The following is a 22,041-nucleotide window of genomic DNA, read 5'->3' on the forward strand; positions in this document are numbered from 1 at the left end:
GGTATTGCAAAAAAAAAAAAAGGCCTTCTGTTTTGTTTTAATATAGTGTGAGGACTGGAACAGGTCATATCTACAGGGAGATACAGCAGATATGGACTAAGTGATTGCAGTGTGTCAGGGTAAACATTATAAAAATAAACAAATGAGGCAACTAATGGAATGTGATAGACAGGATGCCTGAGTAATTACTATAAATGCTGTGCCCTTTTTCTGTCAGAGACCCAGGAAAGACTTTAACCTCTAGGTCTATTAATCTGGCTTCTGTCACTGGTCAGAGTTAGTGGCACTTTATGTTCTAAATCATAAATGCATGATTTGCCCTTGGTATGCTCTAGCAATTTTGTTCTCTTTCCATCAAAGTTTGTTATCTCATTGAAAGAATGTAAAATGTATGGATTGGTGATATCACACAGGTGGGTGTCTACAGTCTTGAGAATTTGACATGCAGGTGGGAATTTTACCATGTGGGAATTTAGTTGAGTTCTTAGACTGCCAACAGGTCAGCCTCAGCCGTGGTCCCTATAAATAAAGTTCAGGAGTGACACTGAATTCTGGACTCTTGGAAGATCCTTGACTATGCGATTGATCCTGTTTTTTGGTGTCCTTTTGGGGGCATATCTACTGTGGAGAAACATCTTTGGGGTAAGTTATGCTTTCTGATGCCTATTTGAATTTTGCTTACCTGATTCACAGAATATCTCACTGGATTGTTGCAGAATAATGAGTGTAAGCGTTCAGCATTTTCAGAGTTCTTTTAGATTTGGAGAGGGGGTAGTGGAAATAATAGGAATGAGTGATAAAAAAAGAGATGAATGAATTTAAAGGAAAAAAAAAAAGTGAAAACAGAGCACATGCACCCAATTTCTCTCTGTCCTTAATCTTTTTCCCCTCTGATGATCAGAATGTGGGGATGACAGACATCAGTGAAAATAAAGCTGTTTGGTCATTTGTCTCTGTGTCATCTCAGTAAGTGCTGGGTTACACTCCCATCCACCTCCCTACCTTTCCGGACTTCATCCTCCATGTCACCTTAAGTCCTCCCATCTTCAGATCTAGTGTCTAGGCAGTGGGACCTCATGAAGTGGGAGGACCAGAGCTGCAGACTTCAGCCCAAATCCAACTCTCATGGCTTTGTAGGATCCATCTTTGCTCCAAAGTACTTTGGTTTCAAGATTCTATGAAGAGCTTTAGACAGCATTTCTTGAAGAGTATTCCAGGGAACTAATGAAGTGGCCAAATAAATTTGGCCCAAAAAAGTGGATGAGCAAATAAATTTGGGAATCAGAGAGTTAAACAAACTATAGAATTTCTAGGAACTTTTACTAAATTAGTGTATATTGTAAACCTATAAGAGGGGATCTAGGTTGCTGCAACTATCCTTTTTTTGATCCTCAAACTCCTCCCCACATTTATTTATTTATTTATTTATTTATGCTGGACAACTCAAAGGGCTGTTATTCCTTAGAACACACACCAGGAAATATTAGCCCAATGTATTACTTTTCCCAGTGCCTTCCCATTTTAAAGGAGGACTTCTGGGAGTCTATACATTAACCAAAAGGAATGAGACTCAAATGGAAGATTTTTCAGACCATCTATGGCCAATGGATACTGGGAGGCAGAAGAGACTTGAAGAGCTCATATTCTATCACTTATATATTCCACTGGAGTTCACTGGAAATTGGATGATACTTGATTTCAGAGGGTCTGGGTTCTGGTCCCTTATTATGGCTCTTTGTACCAATCCCTTCCCCACTGCATAAATGGGCAGGGTGGTGATTCAGGAAGTCAGCCTACTCAAAGAAAGGGAGAGAGGAAAAACCTCTGTCACCAAGGAAGGGCTATAAGAAATCCAGCTCTACTACTGAACTTTTTTTAAAGGATATTTGTTTGCTTGTTTTGCAACTTCTCTTTGCTGCCAAGGAGTCCTTGATATCCTTTATTACTCATTGTGTGTGTGCGTGTGTGTGTGTAGAGAGAGAGACACATACACACACCATGATTTGTCTGGGTTTCAATTGTCCCTAGCAATACCCCAAGTTTGGGCCACATGAATGGGGTTTGGAGATGGAACTCTGATACATTTCAGTTAACAACAAAAACACCCTAGGTCTACCCAGATGTAAATTTGATTCCTCTTTTGAGCACTTATAAGCACCAAATTAATTATTCTACCTTTTAAAAACTTATTTCTGAAAAACAGGAACAGACAAGTTTTAAAAGCCGATGCTTTATGAGCAGCAGGTGTTACTTGATAATCATTAGCTAAAGGAAAGGTAACTTTACTGGCAAAGTTCCTGCTAGGATTAGGTACAGCTCTTAATTATTATTTAGATAACATTTCCTTGGGGGAAGTAAAGCCATTCTATCAACTCCTCATTCTGGGGATGTGGGTCAGTATACTATTTATTAATTTCTTGATTGTCAAAGAGATTACTGACTGCTGCATTAACCTCTTATGTGCGGAGACTAACAGGAGCAGAAAGCAACAGGAAACAGTGTCTAGGTTTTGTTTTTAAGGTCATGTCTGTGGGTAATATTTTTTAGAGACCAAGTTCTTGAGATCACACCAAGGAATGAAGAACAAATAAAAACTCTGGTGGAATTGGAGGCTGAAGAACATCTTCAGGTATCTGTCCTGGAGGGGGCTTCTGTTTCCCAGAGTGAATACTCCACAGTTAGACACGATGACTAAGATCTCTTCCTTTGGGTTGTATCTTGTCTTCTCTGATGAGAAGTATGGAATGCTCACTCATGGAGCTGGGATCCAGAACTCCTGGGCTCTAGTCCCAACTGTATGACATTGGGCAAGTCATCTACCTTCTGCATCTCAGAGAAGGTAGGTGACTTGCCCAATGTCATACTGACTTCTCTCCCATTCAGTATAATGAGGATAAATATACCATTCTTCTATCTCACAGATGTTTTGTAAGAACAAAAAGAGAAATCAAATGTGAAAGTTATTTTGAAAAATTATTGAATAACTTTAATGCATTATTTCCCTCCTAAATAATTTATAGTATTAGTATTCTGTTATGAAATGATTTGGATCACCTGAATGTCAACTGTTAAAAAAACTGCCATAGTTTTAAATAATCTTTACCTTCTTCCAGTTTTAATATTTAACCATATGCGGGGAAAACCATATAACACATATGCTGATGCTTGGACATTTAAAAACACTTCTTGCAACATCATAGCAATTCCACAACGATTCTAGTCTTGGAGGCTTGAGGTAAAATAGATAACGAATTGATTTCTTGTAATCTATCCACGCTGAGCTGTCCATTTCCCTGGAATGACCCAGTCCTTGCCTTGGCCTTTTATCCCTTTCAGCTTGATTTCTGGAAATCACCCACCATCCCAGGAGAGACAATCCATGTCTGAGTTCCCTTTGTCAGCATCCAGGCAGTCGAAGTTTCCTTAAAGTCCGAGGGAATTGCTTATTCCATTGTGATTGAAGACGTTCAAGTAATTATCCCACAGCCCACTCTTCCAGAGGCTTGCTGGTCCATATGAACTGAAGGTCCATCCTCTTTTATCTTTGGGTACCCTCTGCCAGGGAAGGGACCTGTGGGTACCACTAGGGCCTTCCTGAAGTCTGGACTACCCCTGCAGTGGGTAGGAAGGTTCTATCCCTCTCTTTTTTGCATTTGGTACAAGTGGATATGGTAATAAAAAAATGTAATGGAAAGGGCAAAAAAGAGTCTCTGGTATGAAATACAAAGGGCAAACTGAAGAGTGTGAGTCAAAGTAGGCAAATATAAGTTGTTACTCATTTACTTTTTAATTGGAGGTTACCTCTGACCCTGGGTTCCCAGAAAGGGAGAATGAGCCATAACACAGCCACAGGACTGACTGTCATCCTGTATTTGCAGCATCTGTCTGGCCCGAAGTCTCATTAATGCCCCATCCCCTTTCAGAGTGCTGCCAGAATAAGGGAAAGGCATGACCCCAAAGCCTATAGGACAGAAAGGAGAATGCTTGGGATTGGGGCCTGAATGTCACCACTTCCCTCACAACTGTAGATTCAAATGCATTGCTATAAACTAATCATAGGTGTGACTGATTTATCTTAGGTTCTCTTGGACAAGGAGAATGAAGAAATGTTACTCAGAGAAGAGAACAGAATGTTAACTTCAACTTTGAACTTTGAGGCTTATCTATACCTTGGAAGAGGTAGGTGTTTCAAAATGAACATCAGAGAAATGGGCCATGCTTTCCTCTGATAACAAGGCCTATACTTCCACTTGGTGATTTAATGGAAATTATTCTCATACTATTTCCTAACTTCTCCAAATTTCCCTAGGATTTCACAGCCAGTATCAGTGTCACTGCCTTAAGTTAGGACCTGAAGCCCACCTGCCCATCCCAGTAGCCACTGCATTATTTAGAAGTGTCCAGGAGTGGCTTAAGTGAGCACAAGACAGCCTCTAATGCTCACAGTCTCCCCTCGAGGTCCCCTGGCTGATTTCTGACCTGTGCCACCCACAAGCCATCTGAGAGCTGTGCTTTATGGCTACCACTGATGATGGAATCAGGGGAAACTTGATACCACTGACTTCCAGCCAACGGTGGAGTCTCCCAACCTGCCAAATTCTCCTAGACCTCATGGCAGCAAAGTCTTGTGCAATTTCTCTGCTATCTTTCCTGAGTTTTGTTGGTGTGAAGAATGCCCCTTCCTTCACCTGGATCACCTGGACAGTGCTACATCTGCCTCTTTGTGACACATAGCTTTTCTTGGGGGGGGTACAGGTGTCTGCTTGCACTAACTGATTTGGGAGGGTGGGGGAGGGGATGAGGAGATGGGGGTTGGGGGTTAAGGAGAGAGGTGGAGGAGCAGGAAAGAGCCAGAGAGGAGATTGTCTGGTAGGTGCTGATTCCCTAAATCAGCAATTCTAAAATGCAGAGAACTTAGAAAACAATTTTCCCCCTGCATTTATTTGGTGGCAAACCCTGACCCGAACTAAACTCATTTAGGGGCAAAATCTGACCTGAACTGACTTGCTACTCACTTATTTTACTGCCAGAAATATTAATGTGCTTGAGTATGGAGCACTGCCACATGTGTAAAATGTATTTTTCTTTTTAAAATTGCGCACACACACACACAAATCTTAATTTGAAATATGTATGGTCCCTAAAGGGTTTCAGAGTACGGACTGTGGACCAGTACAGAGAGTGAGGGAGAAAAGGGAGTAGCCGAAACAGGATGCGCTCTCTCCTTTGCCTGGCCTCACAAATTGCTGTCCACGTCCTACGGAGACCAAATGCTGGCAACAGCTGGAGGAGCCGTTTTCATGCCGATCACTCTCCAGACATGCCCAGACATGTCTCAATCCCAGTAATGGACACAGTTTGGGTGCCCCAGCTGTACAGGATTGCAATCAGCCCTGCAAATAGGAGCCGAAGTGGCTTGTGGCAGAAGTGCCTCTGAGGCAGGCACCCCGATGCCCCGGCCTGAACCAACCCGGCTGCGTTTTGCAGCGTCTGCTTCTAAATCCACCTTTTCTTTTTTTGGTGCCACTACCATTTGTGTTCCTCTGCTAGTGAGGGGAAGATGCTTTCTGGCTGGGGAAGTTCCACCTCAGAGCTGGCTTGAGGCAAGCCACAGGGAAACCAAAGCAGTGCTATTTCGTTTGAAGCACAAAACTGGAAAGAGCCGGCTCCGCTGCCACAAAATGGCTTCCCTTTTCCCAGCCCCTACGGATGCCCAGTGATTCATCATCTCTTAGCTTTGATTCCAGCGTCCCCAGTCCCACAGCATCTGCCGCGTGGCCCTCTCCATTCTCTGAGGGAATGGAAATGGAGGAGAGAGAAAAGTCACTAATGGATGCACCAGATTATTCATTTGCAAATGTGTATTTCTTCATCTTAAACATTTCAGATTTCCTGAGAAATGGATAACCTCGTTGCTGAGCACCCTGGTCTAGTGAGCAAAATGAACATTGTCTATTCTTTCAAACACCGGCCCATGAACGAGCTCAAGGTACACAGGTGCAGTGATGATTTTTTCCTCTCGATGCTTCTAGAATCCCGGTCTTCAGGCGGGCCGTCAGTACAGTCTCTGCCTGCAGAGCTGTGTCTTTTTTTTTTTTTCCTCTCCTCCTAACCAGTCCTTGCTGGTTTTGACTATCCACCTCCCTGCTTCCCCCACCTCCCTTTCTTCTTCTTTTTATTGCGCGAGCTGACGCAGGCCTGCAGGAGTGAATTAATGTTCTCCTCTTGATAGATTTGCTCTCAGGGAAACAGGCGTATGCACCAATAGGAACAGAGGAAGGGGGAGGTGGTTCGGGCCCCTGGGTGAGCTGGGAAGGAGGAGGTATTCTGTAATTAATCAAGGTAGCCGTGCTGTGCCTTGTTTTTCTTTTACTCGTTTCTTTTGTTTTTGTTTTTTAAAAAAAAAAGAAAAAGATAAAAGTTCCAGGTACTTGCTGGAGCCTCATTTAAAACCAAAACAGTTCTTGTGGTGTGCAGAATGATGGGCAACCAAATGGCAAAGGCAAATGCCCTGAAACGCAGGCATTTTTTACTTGCTAGCCGGAAAAAGGTTATGGTTTTACTTCAACCTGTACACGCTGACAACAGTTAGTGCTGATAATTTCAAGCTTTTTCACCTTGCCTTGCAAAAGAGTGAAAAGTATTTCCCCAGATTTCCTAGAAAGAGTTTGTTAAGGGTGGGGAGGAAGATAATGTCACAACTACCTGCTAAATTTGGAAACATTATGGCTGCGGACCAACGGACTCACTGGGACGGATGGATTTCTCCAGAGCGGTTCTCCGGAAGCGGGCCTGGGAGGAGTGGTTTGCCTACTTTATGACACCGCGGCACATTTGCTCATATTTACTACCTTCTTTTCTTTTGATTTCCTTTTCCCTGTTTCTCCTACAGTTGGGTCAGGAAACCCCAGATTCTCCTCCCCCTTGGATTTTCCTGGACTTTCCTTCTCCCTGGTGTTTCGGTGGTTCGTGGTTGAGAATGTTATTTGTTTTCCAAAGTTCCCTATGTGAGCTCTTTGGAGGAAAAAGCATGAAACACTTTAAACTAAAACTCTCAAAACGCTTGAAAAGTAATTTTTAGCAGGGATTTACATTTCTCATTTACCTTATCTGTGATGTTTAGAATGCTGCAGGAAGATAGAAGTTGATGGTGCAAAAATAATCTTTTCCTCCCCATTTACTGATTCAATTGGCAAAGCCACTGTTCCAAATAAAACTGAGTCCCTTAGATCATAAAATTTAAACTCTGGAAAGGACTTCCAGACCCTACCATCCTGTTTTTATGAAGGACTCAAAAGATTACCACAAGCATTTTTATTACAAAAATAACACAATCATTGCAAAAAATGGAGAACAGAGAAACAAAAAATGAAAAACATCCCTATTTTACTAATTTCACAACTATGGGATTGATAGCTATTAACATTTTGTTGTGTATCTTTCTATTTTTTCCTCTCTTTTCTTTTCCCCCTCCCTTTTTCTCCTATGTTTGTGTGTGTACATATATATACATACACATGAGCTAGCCTTTTAAGAAATAAAAATGGTATCATACTATTTGGTAATCTATTTTTAAAAATTTATGGCATATGATGAACATATTTTCATGTCATCACGTTACCTGCAATGATTTTTTACAAACATCAAATGATGCCCTTCTTGTTAGCCTGTATTTAAGTTTATATTAAAGGAAAGGGACAAAAAAACCCTACGTTAAATGAAAAGTTAATTGACAGCATCACTGTCTACACCTCCTCCTTCTCAACCACATCAAGTACAGAAAGAGGAACAGACAAGGGGTGTGTGGTGGTGGAGCCATTCACATTTCCACACTTGTTTTGCAGTTCAGCACGGGAGGAGACAAGCTGGCTATCTGGCTAGAGGCTGGGATCCATGCCGGTGAGTAGGTTACACAAGCTACTGCACTGTGAACTGCAAATAAGGTCATTTTGCTCCAAATTCCCCATTTATTTTGTCTTTCTGGGGTCAGGCCCCAGCTAACCTCACAGCAATCCCTGTGGTCCTATGGCTGACGCTCTCATCCCAAGTCCTTCTCTTGTCACACAGTCAGGAAACAGACCCATTCAAACCTAATTTGGTATTGCTCCACCCAGCACCCTGGCGTGTACCTCCGTACTCCCCCAACCTGCTGGCCACTGCGTGCTCTGTTAAAAGATAGTGAGAGCTATGGGCTTCCTTGGTGGCGCAGTCATTAAGAATCCACCTGCTAGTTCAGGGACACGGGTTCAATCCCTGGCCTGGGAAGATCCCACATGCCGTGGAGCAACTAAGCCCGCGCACCACAACTACTGAGCGTGTGCTCTAGAGCCCGCAAGGCACAACTACTGAGCCTGCGTACCACAACTACTAAAGCCCGCGTGTCTGGAGCCCGTGCTCTGCAACAAGAGAAGCCACTGCAATAAGAAGCCCGTGCACTGCAATAAGAAGCCCGTGCACTGCAACGAAGAGTAGCCCCTGCTCGCCGCAACTAGAGAAAGCCCATGCACAGCAACGAAGACTCAATGCAGGCAAAAATAATAAATGAAATAAATTAAAAAAAAAAGATAGTGAGCTAAAAGAGATTAAGAGGGTGGCAAGTAAGGACACCAAGGGTCAGATTCAGCATAAGAACAGATTAGAGAACATTGCTTTGCTGCCTGGAGCTCCTAGGGCTGTGGCACGATGTACTAGAGATCTATAAAATCACAAAAGGAGCTTAGATAGAGAATATAAATGGGCTAGAAGAGTTTACTTTGACCTACAGATACAAAGTGGAACAAACTCGTTGAAGATTTTTCGGTTGTTCTGAAAAATTTTCAAATCTCACTTAAAGTTAGGGTGTAGCGATATGTCTCTTCCACATGTTCGTTGGAATTAGAGTCAGGACACCGTGCTGGGTGTGACCTAGTCTGGTATTTCTTAAGTAATTCAAAAATGACATGCTATAAATCAGAATGTTAATTCATGAGCAAAGGAAATCAATCCACATCAGATCATTCAAGCATGTGCAACCACATGCATACCGGCTGATACATTTTTCCCTTCAATTAAAATGCAGTTACCTTTAGGGTATTATGAAATGGATATTTAACAGTTGAATAATAATGCCTTAGGATGGCTGAGCACAGGAAATGAATAAATTTTAATCCAGCAGAAACCTCAACTCTACTGCAATTGATCACAAGTAGAAATGTAATTCCCCAAATGGAATTTAACTGGTTCTCTGGGTCTTTAGAGAAGTCTCTGCATAATTAAGTAATCTGATGTTGGTCGTTTTGAGAAGGTATAGCCTGTGTGGTGATTAAGGAAACTGAAAAGATTTCTTTGGTTCATAGATCCCTCTGAGCCACAAACACAGTTGCCCACCATTGCAAAATGCCTCACTAAAATTAATTGGAAGAATTCTGCTTTTGAGAGAGAATGGATAAGTGATACCTGATTTTTATTTAATATAAGTAAATTATTCTGATTGGAAATAAAAGTATCGACACTGGCATATTAAACACGTTAATAGGAGATTGGGCTGTAGTCCTGGAAGACTCTCACTGACCAGCAGTGTTAGTTTATGTTTGGAAAAAACACATTGCCTTAATATTCTCTCCTCTGTTCCCTGGTGAAAGGGGAGTGTGAGATTGACATATATGTTGTCTCTGCTCAGCTTGCCTCTGATTATGGAAATGACCCATCCATCACTTTGATTGGATATGATGGACATCTTCCTGCTGCTCTGATGGCTAAGTGTTCTCTCAAACCAAAGGAAGCCTGGACTTTTTCTCTTCAACAAGAATTTAAGGAGATGTGTAGGAACTTCAAAACAAAACAAAAGTGATTTTCTGTTCTTGATTTACCCTAAATGGAATGCCTCATCTCTCAGTAGTGGCCCTGAATTGAGGCATATAGTGATGTTTACAATCATTTCATTTTCCAACACATGATGTCTTTCCATATTGCCTTGGTCAGAGCCCATTTCAGCTGTTAGGCTGGGCTATTAGAGTTCAGTGTTCACTGTGAGTCACCTAGGAGATTTGTTCCAATTATCCCTGTGTTTTGATGGTAGGACTGATAGAAAAGAGGAGGCGGATGTTACCTGCTGACAATTAGATTGCTGTAGGATTTAGGTAGGCAGTACAATGCATCTGGCATTTTACTTACAATCTGTAGAAGAAATCCTCTGTTATATCACAAAAACAAGTTATGCAGTTTTTTTTTCTTTAAAAATCTCATTACAGAACACCATTATGGCAACTGTGACCCCATGTATATTCAGAATGAATCAGAGCTTCAAGTTTATTTTTGAAGAGAGCAGACTACGATAGCATTTTTCAACGTGTGTTCAGAAGGAACTTGTAGAAATAGTAGTACTCATCTCATGAGATACCCTATGAATAAAGGGTTCCACAGTCAAGTTTGGGAAATACTGCCCACTGTATGCCTCTCTTGGAGCTTCATAAAAAACATTAAAACATTAAAAAAAACCTTTAGAAATTCTGAAGTAAATTAGCCAATTTAACCCTGTTATTTTCCCAAAATATTCTATCACAGAACCCTCGGGCTCTCCCCACTATTTTTTTGTTTTTTAATTTTTGTTTTTTGTTGTTATTGTATTAACATTTGAGAGGACTGTGGTTCTACGGAACATGGTTTGGCAGGTATTCATTGGAGGAGATGAGGGCTTATTTACTTCTTGCCTCGGTGAGATGGCCGAGAAGCTCCAAGCAGAACCCTGTGTGAGGACTACCGGTCAAGTCTGTGGGCAAGGGAAATGAGTGCAATTCCAAAAGGGCCTTCCCGTGAGGGATTGGGAGAAATTAACAAAATTCTAAAGGAAACTTCTCATTGGACTGAATGACCGTCTTTTTTTTTTTTTCTGTATTTTCTTTCCGTTGGATTTTAAAGAATCGTATGTGGCAGAAGACCCGGTTCAAGGTATCTGGAAGCCTCAGTGTTGGTGTTGATCCTAACCGGAACTGGGATGTGGGTTTTGGAGGTGAGCATGGGGACTTTCCCCCAGGGATAGTCAGATGTTGTCTGGCCAGATAGCTATTTGCATGGCTTTGCAGTGCTGTCAGCCTGCTAAGCCCATTCAGGATTGAAGCTATTTAAAAACCTATTTGAAAAACACTTCACTAAATTCCCTTCACAGGCACACAGTGCTGTCACTGAGCTCTGAGGAGCATTTAATATATTTTGTCTCACATCTTGGTTTTCCCATAAGCTGTATCCCGGCTCAGCTTCTGAGCTTCCAGAGCAAGACTTTGTGTGGTGGCGGGAAGCGCCGGGAAGCCCTGAACCAACCACTAGAGGGGGTTGGGATCTAGTCACAGGAGAAGCATTACATCATCTATGGATGCTTCGAGAAAGAAAACTAAAATGAAGTACGAATAAGATTAAGAAATTGATTTTCAAAATAGATTCAAAGAGAAAATACTTGCTTCCTGCTCTGCCTTTGTTGACTTACAGCTCTAATTTTTCGGGGTCCAGTGCCAGGCTGGTTGGGGGGCTCCTTTTTGCTTTCAGGCACCAGTTAAAACCCCTTATGTTTCTCTAATCACAGAGTTAAAATGTATTTGGTTTTTCCTCATTAGGTATGATAGCAGTAACATTAGAAACTGTCTTTTCCACTGTAGTGTTCCTAACACCTAGCATAGTGTCTGGCACATAGAAGGCAATCACTAAAGACTTGAAAGACAGATGAATTAATGAGAATCATTGAACCAAGAAAGGATACACTGACAGGATATGGATGAGTGGCAACTTCATTCATCGCTTTTACAAATTCTTTTTTTTTTTAGTGTAGGAAAGAAAAAAATCAAAGCATCAGATCCAAAATACTGAACAATGTCCAGCAATTCAAAGTCAAAATTTTTCCTGGCTTGTTGTTCTTATTAAATAATCTCCAAATGAGGTGATAGGTTGTATATATACTTTGTCCATATCATTTAGAGACTCTGTGGAGTCCCAGCCTCTACCTGTCCCTTCAGAGTTTCTCTAGCATTCAGAGCCCTGGCCAGGCCACAGTGGACCCACTTCAGTGGTCATGAGTAACTCCAGTAGCTGAGAAAATGAGGCCAAAGGTAGCCTTTTTGTCAAAAGTAATTGTGACTTCCTCACCACAGAAAGGGTATCAGAGGTTCCTTGCATTTGTGGCTTTGTGACTTAGAAGTACAGATGCATAGAATCTTCTACTCTTGGGCTCTAAGAATTGGAAGAAATCCCAGAAAATGAGCTTGCTGAACTCCCACCCAATGCAGGAATTCCATCTATAATATTAAATCTAGCTTTTCTTCCAACAACTCCCACAGAGAGAAGATGATTTAATTTGATAGTTCTTTCTGCCATATAGAGGAGCCATGTTTTTAAAGAAGAGAGATGTGTCCAGAATCTCTTGAGTTAGGTCTCCTGACTGTGTGTTTAGGTAGTAATTCAATCTAACACAATGACAATCTTGCTCTGATTTCCAGAGGAGGAACTGAAGTGATGCATGGTAACTGCCTCCATACACTGTCTCCTTAAAGCTCACTGTTCTCACTTGGCATCTTCTGCATCCCATCACAACCTGGAGCCAGCAACAACCCTTGCTCTGACTCATACCATAGACCCAGTGCCAACTCTGAAGTTGAAGTGAAATCCATAGTGGACTTTATCAAGAGTCCTGGAAAAGTCACGGCCTTCATTACCTTCCACAGCTATTCCCAGCTGCTGATGTTCCCCTATGGGTATACATGTGCCGAGTCACATAAATTTGATGAGCTCGTAAGTTTCTGAAACTTCATTTCAGATACAAACATCCATGGTGTGGACAAATAAGTTTCAGTCACAAAGATAGGTATTGAGATGGCGGTATACTTGTGACAGGTTACAAACATGAATGAGACATAATATGTCCAACCACTGAGAAGATTGTGACACAGGCAAAGGTTTGAAAGACTTGCCTAAATTAAATTTCCTTGGGAAATAGAGTTCATGAAATTATTGTTGCCTTTATCTAGGTGAGCAGGAGCCTGATTCGACTATAAATTCCCAGGATGTGTTTTCTGTTGCTTAGGAAATAATCACTTGGATTTGGACCTGAAGCTCTTGGATCTGTAGTCAGTTGCTCTATGCTAAGCAATGCTGCCTCTCAGCTCTTTGCCTTATACCTTCCTGGTGTCTTTGGCTCTGTGATCCGTCATCATGCTGCACTGGTGTATGCTGGGCATAAAACACTTCCCTAAGGTATCACTTGATACCCTCCATCGTCTTTCCTGTTTCAGGAATGAGCAAACTGGTGGCAGCCTTAAGTCAGATGGTGACATCTCAGGGGGCTGCTTATAATTGAGCAAGTGCTACCCCAGCTGAAGAGAATGTGCAAATATTTCCAGTTTGGCTTTTAGGCTTGGTTTTTGAAACCCATATATTAGAGATAAACCCTGAGATGGGACCTTTTGGTCAGTTTACTTTCAAGTAGATTGTTGTCAGCAGCTAGCAGAAATGGAATAGATTATTCAAATTCAGGTGTATCTTTCATCTTATCAGTTGCATTTTAGCCCCTGTAAGGCAGTTTTCAGGGTTTTGATGGTGAATATTATCACTAAAGGTTGAATCAAGGGAGAGAGAATGTCAGAGTTGAATATCAAAGGTACTTTTAGTAGCTCTAGATAACCTTACATTACCTAAACCTGGTGCTTAAATCTCTACCATATAGTCATCCAGCCTATGATTGGATAGCTCCCTGCCTCCAAGGGAGCCTTTTCCATGTTGGGGCAGATTTCATTGTTTGAGCTCAAGCCTTCTGCTTATGGTTTTCACATACCAGCCCTGGTTTATCGTCTTGCTCCAGAGAGTAAGTTTATTTCCCTTTGAGAGACAAATTCATTAATTACTTGAAGATAGTAACCTGCTTCTCCTAGGTTTTTCCTTATCCTTGCTAAGTACCCCCGTCCCTTCAAGCCCTCAGAATATGTCCCCAACTTCCCTCACCCTTCTGGTTGCTATTTTACGAATATGCTTTGATTTGTCTGTGTTCTTCAAGGGCAGCTCCCAGAAGTGAATGTAAAACTCGCGTTGTGGGGTTAACAAGCATAGCGCAGAGCATGACCGTAACTGCCCTCATCCAGCTTATGCAGTTGAGGGTCACATTAGCTTTTTGGCAGTGGCGTCGTGCCGTTGACTCATGTTGGGCTCATTGACAGCCGAAACCCCCAGGCTCTCTGAGTATTCTGCTGAGCCAGGTTTCCCCCATCTGGTAATTGTACAGTCGTTTTCCTGGACCCAAGTTCAAGACCTTACATTTATCCCTAGCAAGGACAGTAAAGCCTCAATCAGTCAAAATTGGAACCCTCAAATAATGGAAAATACTTTGCTGAGCTCTACTTCTTGGAAAAAGAGACAATCATAGGGAAATAAGCCAATGTAGGGATCTAGTTTAAAAAAGAAAACCAACTTCCTGGATACATCCTTGAGTCAGTACACATTCTCTTTAGCCCCTTACTCCCACCCTATTTCCATCCACACTCCTGAACAAGGAGAGCTGGTGGCAAAATAATGACCCTGGTGTATTTATTGCAAGAACCTGAAAGATCAAATAAACAACGAGGGTCTGTTGTATTTTCAGAGCCAACAGAAGTGAACTTGTGCTTACTTCCCAGTGAAAATGGTTGAAACAAAAAGGGTGTTGTGCTTAATTAACCAGAGTCCAGTTCATCAGACTGTCCCATTCTACATTCTGCAACTGGGCATCTGTTCTTCCAAGAGACAAGCACTATCTATCCACCTTTCCTTGGTTCTCTCACTCTAAAATGAAGTGGCCCAAAAGGCTGCCCAGTCTCTGACAAGCCTGCACAGCACCAAGTACAAAATGGGACCTGTCTGCTCAGTCATCTGTAAGTATCTAACGTGTTTTTACAAATGACCCACTAAGATAGCAGGCACCATGTGATTTGGGGTCAAAGCCTTTAAATGCTCTGACATGAAACGAGTAGGCCTTAAAAATGCAGGGAACCCAAACTTACACAGTTTTCTTCGGCGAGGCTAGATCTCCTCCATGATATACTTACTATGTGGTATTTAGAGCAAAGAACTTCCTAAATATTTGAGTTGTGTGTTTTCTGCTCTGCTTGTCCTGATCCTTATGGCTCACTCTCATTATGTGGAATTTCTTTGCCTGAAAATGGGCATTTATCAAGACTCTGACCTAAGTTACCACTTTTATTAATTACCCATTTCTTGACTAAGAGAGGCTCACGCCCTAAGTAAACCCATGGACTGTATGTGGGGACAGAATGGGTGCAACTCTTAAGAGGACCCAGAGGTTTCAGTGGATAGACCCTGTTGCAGCCATTTGTCCATGCAGAGCTTGGGAAAACAAAGAGGAGGACAAGTCAGGAGTAATGGCAATGGCAGGTATAAAGCTTGGGAGCCTGCTGTCAGACTTCCCGATGCTCCTCTCTCCCATAGTAAATCGAGATAAGAACAAGAAATGACTGCAGCGCTGTTGGAAATCCTAATGCACCCACATGCAGATTCTTAGTCCTCCAAAGGAATCCCCTCACTTTGTTATGGACAAAGCCAGAAACTCAGGACCCCACAGTTGAATGCCCAGGAGTTCCCTAGTGCTCCCATGCCCATGGATCCTTTGGAAACAAATGACTTTTGTAGGCACCCACTGTGCCTAAAACACACGCTTTTATTGAGCATATATTATGTGCTAATCATTGTATATGATTATATACCTGTCTCCAAGTACTGGAGACATAATGAGCCCACAGAGAACTCACTGTTTAATATGGGAGATGAATGGGAAGAAAAACTTTAGTATGATATGTGCAATAGTAGGCTATACATGGTACAAAAGTATTAGAAAGTTGGGGGGATTTGATTTCATCTAGGAAGAGGGCAGGATTTTGAAGGCTAGAGAAGGGGAAGAGGAATGGGACAATCTGGCTCATTAACAGCACATGCAAAGGCACAGCTGTGTGAAACTGCATGATGGGCTCTGTGAACTACAAGAAGGAATGAAAGTGGTAACAAGAGTCGGGGAGTTCAAGTTTTTGTGTGCCATATTAAAGAATTTAGGTTTTAACCCAAAGGATTCTGGAAGCCATTGGAGCGTTTTCAGCAGGGCAGCGAGTGCACTGAGGCATTGTGTTTTAGATAAAACACATTAGCAGCAACATGGAGGATGTGGTGATGATGGACTAGAAGTAGGAACATCCCACAAGAAGAGCAGGAAGAGTTCAGAGGAGAGATGATGGCTCACACTACAGCAGTGCCAGTGAGGAATGAAGGGCGACATTTACAAGGTAAAGTCAAAAGTTTTTTGTCGTTTATCAGAAGTGGAGAGTTTCTCACTGATGGTCATTGAATGGTGCCATTAACTGAGGGAGACATCCAGGAAGGTGAAGGAGGGGTGGGGTTGGAAAGATGAGTTCAGCTCTAGACATACTGAGGTTGAGATAAGTGTGGTGTTTTCAAGTGGAGATGTCCTGTAGGCTTTGGGCTGTATACCCCTGGGATTCTGCAGAGAGAGAGATTTAAGGGTAGTTGACACAGGGAAGGTGGTTGGAACAGGAGAGCAAGGAGGTCATCTGAAGTGGGAAAAGCCCTGGACAGAGGAGGGGAGTAAGATGTTAAGCAGCAGAAGTGGTTAGCAATGATGGAGGGCATGGCAGCAGGGCTGGGCAGAGAGGCCAAAAACCTTGCATTTCAGAAACCAGGGAAGGAGCAATTGTTAGGAAGGAGGCAGTGGTTAACAATGACAAAAAGGTCACAAAAAGGTCAAATGTGAAAAGGACAGAACATTTACCATTGGGTTTTCATTACTAGCTTATGGTGACCGTAACCAGAGCAGTTTCAGAAGAGTGAGGGTTACTGGAGGAGTACGTGGGATGGGAGAAGGGGAGGCCCAGTGAGTAGACTACTCTTCAGAGGAGCATGGATGAGAAGGGAAGGAGAGAGAGGAATGGAGGGTTTTGTTTTTGAGATAAGAGATTTGTTTATTGACTGTGGGAAAAGGAACATTAGAGAGGGAGAGGTGGAAGATATAGGAGAGAGAAGAAATGACCAAGGCAGTGCTGTTCCAAAGAGGGGGAGAATAGGGGCAAGAAAGGGATAAGCAGAGGTGGGCAGATCAGGCTTGAACAAGAGGAGAGTGTGCCGACATGCTGGGGACACTGACATAGCTCTATCTGTAAGAGGGTGATGGTGGGAATCTGAGGGAGAGCACACTTGTTAGTAATGGTTTTCTTTTCTTTTCTTTTTTTTTTTAAAGCATACTTGATTTTTTAAAAAAATTTATTTTATTTTTGGTTGCGTTGGGTCTTCGTTGCTGCATGTGGGCTTTCTCTAGTTGTGGTGAGCGGGTGCTACTCTTCCTTGCAGTGTGCGGGCTTCTCATTGCGGAGGCTTCTCTTGTTGTGGAACACAGGCTCTAGGACGCGCAGCCTTCAGTAGTTGTGGCATGTGGGCTCAGTAGTTGTGGTGCATGGGCTTAGTTGCTCCACGGCATGTGGGATCTTCCCGGACTAGGGATAAAACCTGGGTCCCCTGCGTTGGCAGGTGGATTCCTAACCACTGTGCCACCAGGGAGGTCCCAGTCATGGTTTTCTTAATGGGAGTCTTGGAGAGCAGAGGAGTAATAGTTTACTCACCATATCTAGAACACTTAATGGAAATCCCAAAACTACGGATTTAGTAATATTTCAGAGCATGAAAGTTTCTCTTTTTTTCCAGATTATGGTTTTCTTTCTTTCTCTCTTTCTTTTTTGCTATTATGATGTATTTTTAAAACTTCATAGAAAAAAGAGTCTAATAATGATTTTACTTTATTATCAGTTTCAATTTCATTAATGTTTTGTCATTGAACACAAATATATTATCTAGTTGTAATCAATGTCTGCGTTTAGCTTTTTTTCATGTAACATCATTTCCCATATAGTTCTTTAAAAAATTTATTTTATTTATTTATTTTTTTTGTGGTACGCGGGCCTCTCACTGTTGTGGCCTCTCCCGTTGCGGAGCACAGGCTCCGGACGCGCAGGCTCAGCGGCCATGGCTCACGGGCCCAGCCGCTCCGCGGCATGTGGGATCTTCCTGGACCGGGGCACGAACCCGTGTCCCCTGCATCAGCAGGAGGACTCTCAACCACTGCACCACCAGGGAAGCCCCAAAATTTATTTTATTGAAGTATAATCGATTTACAATGTTGTATTAACTTCTACTGTATAACAAAGTGATTCAGTTATACATATATATATTCTTTTTCATATTCTTTTCCATTATGGTTTATCACAGGATATTGAATATAGTTCCCTGTGCTATACAGTAGTACCTGTTGTTTATCCATTCTCTATATAATAGTTTGCATCTGCTGATCCCAAACTCCCAATCCATCCCTCTCCCATCCCCCTTGGCAACCACAAGTCTGTTCTCTATGTCTGTGAGTGTGTTTCTGTTTCATAGATAAGTTCATTTGTGTCATACTTTAGATTCCACATATAAGTGCTATCATATGGTATATCTTTCTGACTTCATTTGGTATATAATCTCTAGGTCCATCCATGTTGCTGCAAATTACATTATTTCATTCTTTTTTTATAGCTGAGTAGTATTCCATTGTACATTTCCTACATAGTTTTATGTTATTTCCGCTCTAGGTATTTGTTATTCAATTATACTGCTATATCCCAGTTATTGGGCCTTTGGATTGTTTCAACTTTTTGCTAAATAGTGCTACTATGAACATATTGGCACAAACTTCTTTTCCTTTTAGGCGATTCCCAAGTCAAATGCAATGAACAGCTTTGGAGCTCTATCTACATATTTTTTAGGCTATTCTCTGGGAAGACTGATCTTACAGTTGCCCAGACCTTTTTAACTGTGTTCCATGTGGGATTGTCCTCCCCTTTGGTGGGGGAACCTCCAGGGAGGAGGGCCCCCTGAGTGGTGGCAGTGGGGTAGAAGGCCATTATGGCCACTTGAGGCTCAGGAATGCATGTTTTCTCTGGTTGGCCACCTCTGAGTGGAGGCTGGAGTTCAGAATGTCAGCAGAATGGCATAATTTGCCCCTGAGACACATACATGGGGTCTCAGCCATTTTATTACAAGGAATCTAGTTTTCCACCTTCCTTTTCTGAGGTATTTACAAGTACTGTAGACCTTGAAAGGCCTACATTTAGTATGTTTTTTTGGTAAAGTCACAGATGTTGAAATGTCAGACAAGTATAGGGTTTGCTGTCTGATCTTTTGTAATGTGACCATTAATGGTTAATCAAGTTCTTGCTGCATCTCTGTCCAGAGCTGACTCTGTTATCCTTGATTCTGGCCTCATTCCAGCTTGGACAAGCACTGCCTCTAAGAACGAGTCCCAGTTAAGTACTTTTTGCCTCTTGCCCCTGATTGGTATGCAGCTCTGGGCTGAATACCTGCTTCGCTCCACCCAAGACATGGCTGGACGTCTGTGGTGGGTGAGACATTTTCTGGGCAGTTTCTCATCTGGAAAGGTCTATAAGGAGCTGCATCACAACAGGTGTTTGGTCCAGAAGTTGTTACTTGAGTCTTTCTCAGGGGGAAATAAAACACAGACCTTGGGGAGAGAGGTCTGGGTTTGAGTTATAGTTACATCACTTTGGAACCAAGTAACCTTGGGCAGGTCACTCAAGCCCGGTCACTCAAACCAGGTTCCCTTGGTTTTTTCATCTATGAAATGGGTTGTTGAGAAGCTCTAAAGATAGAATGTAGAATAAAAGAGTTCACTAACTCGAAGGCACTATATAAATGTTGCTTGTTAGTTTCCTGGTGAACTACTCTCCTCCAGATACCTCTGATCCTTAATGTGGTCCAACTTTTCGGATGGGATCTTAGTCATTTATTGATAATGATGATTATAATCACAACTGACATTTACTGAATGCCTATTCTACATACATTATCCCATCTCCTTCACTTAATCTCTCTGAGATTTCCTCATCTGTAAAATGGGACTAATACTAATATCTACTTGTGACACAGGTGAGGATTAAATAAACCAATTTAGCATAACGTCTAACACATTTAATAAGCACTCAACAATTGATCGAATCATGAACATTATATTATCCTATTTAATTCTCACTGCCCTTTGAAGTAAGTAGTAATATTATCCTTATTTGACAGAAGAAGCGTTTGGGATTCAGATAAGTGACTGTCTTAGGTCACCCAAATAATGATTTGCAGAATCAGGATTCAATCTGAAGCCAGTCCACTGTGGACCTCTTAGTGGGATCATCTGTGTCATGTGACCACACCAAAGGTATAAGTTAGTAATTTTGGTACCCAGGAAAATTCAGTTCAAGTCAGCAGCCATTTGGTGTTTGTTATTTACCAGGTGCTACTACTGCTGCTGTGGGTGAAGGCAAAGACACAAGACACACGAGTTCATAGTGTTAATTCCCAATATTAACCACTAGTCCTACTTTTCCCTGGTATAACCTCCCTGGTCTTCCCCTTTGCTCGGCCCCATTCTTAGGGATTAGGTGACTCCATTTGACCTCTACCTGCCCTCCCTTGGATGGGCCTCAGAGCCGACCTATTGCTTAGCTCTTCTGAGTCATGATTATCAGAAGTCTTTGTAGGCTAATGCTACCTTCCTTTATCATTTGTCACGTAAGTGGCCACATATTACACAGGTGCACATTGTTGGTTTTACTCACACATATAGGTGCTGGGCATATTATTTGTTATCAGAGCAAAGCCTGTTCCATCCTTATACTGAAAGTCCCCTGAGAGCAGGGACCAAATCTCTTCCTCTATTTGTAATCCCTTCTCTCCCACCAGAGGAAACAATGTTTACACCTAGCACCCAACTGAAGAAGGAAGTGGTGTAGCCTCCCTAAGCTGTAGAAGATGCCAGTAGGAGAGCAGGCAGGATTCCAAATGGGTGGGTGAAGCCAGAGGCTCCTAAGAACACCAAAGGAAGGCTAAGTATAGTGTCCATTTGAGTAACACCTTTTGCTTTTCAAATTAATCTTGTATTTTTTCATAAGCATGGCCCTCTACTAAGCTATCCCTGTTCTCAAGGTCCATGCAGATAGGGGCCTGACTTATTTTTGATAGTGGTGGAACTTAATATAGAGGTTACATAGCTGTGAGAGGCCAGTGGGAATAGTATAACCAGATTTTATTCTCATTTGCCCTTCAGACCAAGCCAGTGGAGGAAGCATTGACTGGTCTTATGACTCTGGAATCAAATAATCATTTGAATTTGAACTGGGAGACACAGATCGATATGAGTTCCTTCTGCTGGCCAATCAGATCTTACCCACAGTGAAAGAGACCTGGTTTGGCTTGAAGACAGTCATGGAGCATGTGTGAGACCACCCCTATTAAGGCTCTTGGGAATAAACACCATTAAAAGCTCTTTGGTTTGAAGCAAAGTTGGGCTGTGATTATTTATTTATTTTTTAAAATAAATTTATTATTTATTTATTTGTTTATTTTGTCTGCATTGGGTCTTTGGTGCTGTGCGTGGGCTTTCTCTAGCTGCAGTGAGTGGGGGCTGCTCTTTGTTATGGTGCGTGGGCTTCTCATTGCAGTGGCTTCTCTTGTTGCGGAGCACGGGCTCTAGGCTCACGGGCTTCAGTAGTTGTGGCACGCAGGCTCAGTAGTTGTGGCTCACAGGCTCTAGAACACAGGCTCAGTAGTTGTGTTGCATGGGCTTAGTTGCTCCGCAGCATGTGGGATCTTCCCGGACCAGGGCTCAAACCTGTGTCCCCTGCATTGGCAGGCGGATTCTTAACCACTGCACCACCAGGGAAGCTCCTGCATTGTGATTATTCCTTTTTCTTTTCTTTTTTTTTTTTTAAAGATTTGTAACTTTTTCCTTAAACTTATTTATTTTATTTATTTATTTTTGGCTGCATTGGGTTTTCGTTGCTGCGCGTGGGCTTTCTCGAGTTGCGGCGAGCAGGGGCTACTCTTCATTGCGGTGCACGGGCTTCTCATTGAGGTGGCTTCTCTTGTCGTGGAGCACGGGCTCTAGGTGCGCAGGCTTCAGTAGTTGTGGCTCACGGACTCTAGAGCGCAGCA

At 42.4% G+C, this 22,041-nt stretch overlaps 1 protein-coding gene across 1 annotated transcript; it reads left to right on the top strand.

Annotated features, from left to right (window-relative positions):
- Window positions 1–576: 576 nt before the first annotated feature.
- On the top strand, window positions 577–21,342 carry CPA2 (carboxypeptidase A2). Its single transcript, XM_029233677.1, is given in 16 exon segments — window positions 577–606; window positions 608–642; window positions 2,548–2,629; window positions 3,337–3,471; window positions 4,080–4,163; window positions 4,165–4,179; window positions 5,888–5,989; window positions 7,845–7,943; window positions 9,659–9,696; window positions 9,698–9,724; window positions 9,726–9,752; window positions 10,893–10,988; window positions 12,555–12,753; window positions 13,282–13,288; window positions 14,784–14,861; window positions 21,155–21,342. Coding segments are annotated over 16 exon segments (1,242 nt in total).
- Window positions 21,343–22,041: the final 699 nt, after the last annotated feature.

This window comes from Monodon monoceros, unplaced genomic scaffold (genome assembly GCF_005190385.1).
Source record: "Monodon monoceros isolate NGI ecotype Baffin Bay Population unplaced genomic scaffold, NGI_Narwhal_1 Super_Scaffold_2, whole genome shotgun sequence".
Lineage (NCBI taxonomy): Eukaryota > Metazoa > Chordata > Mammalia > Artiodactyla > Monodontidae > Monodon > Monodon monoceros.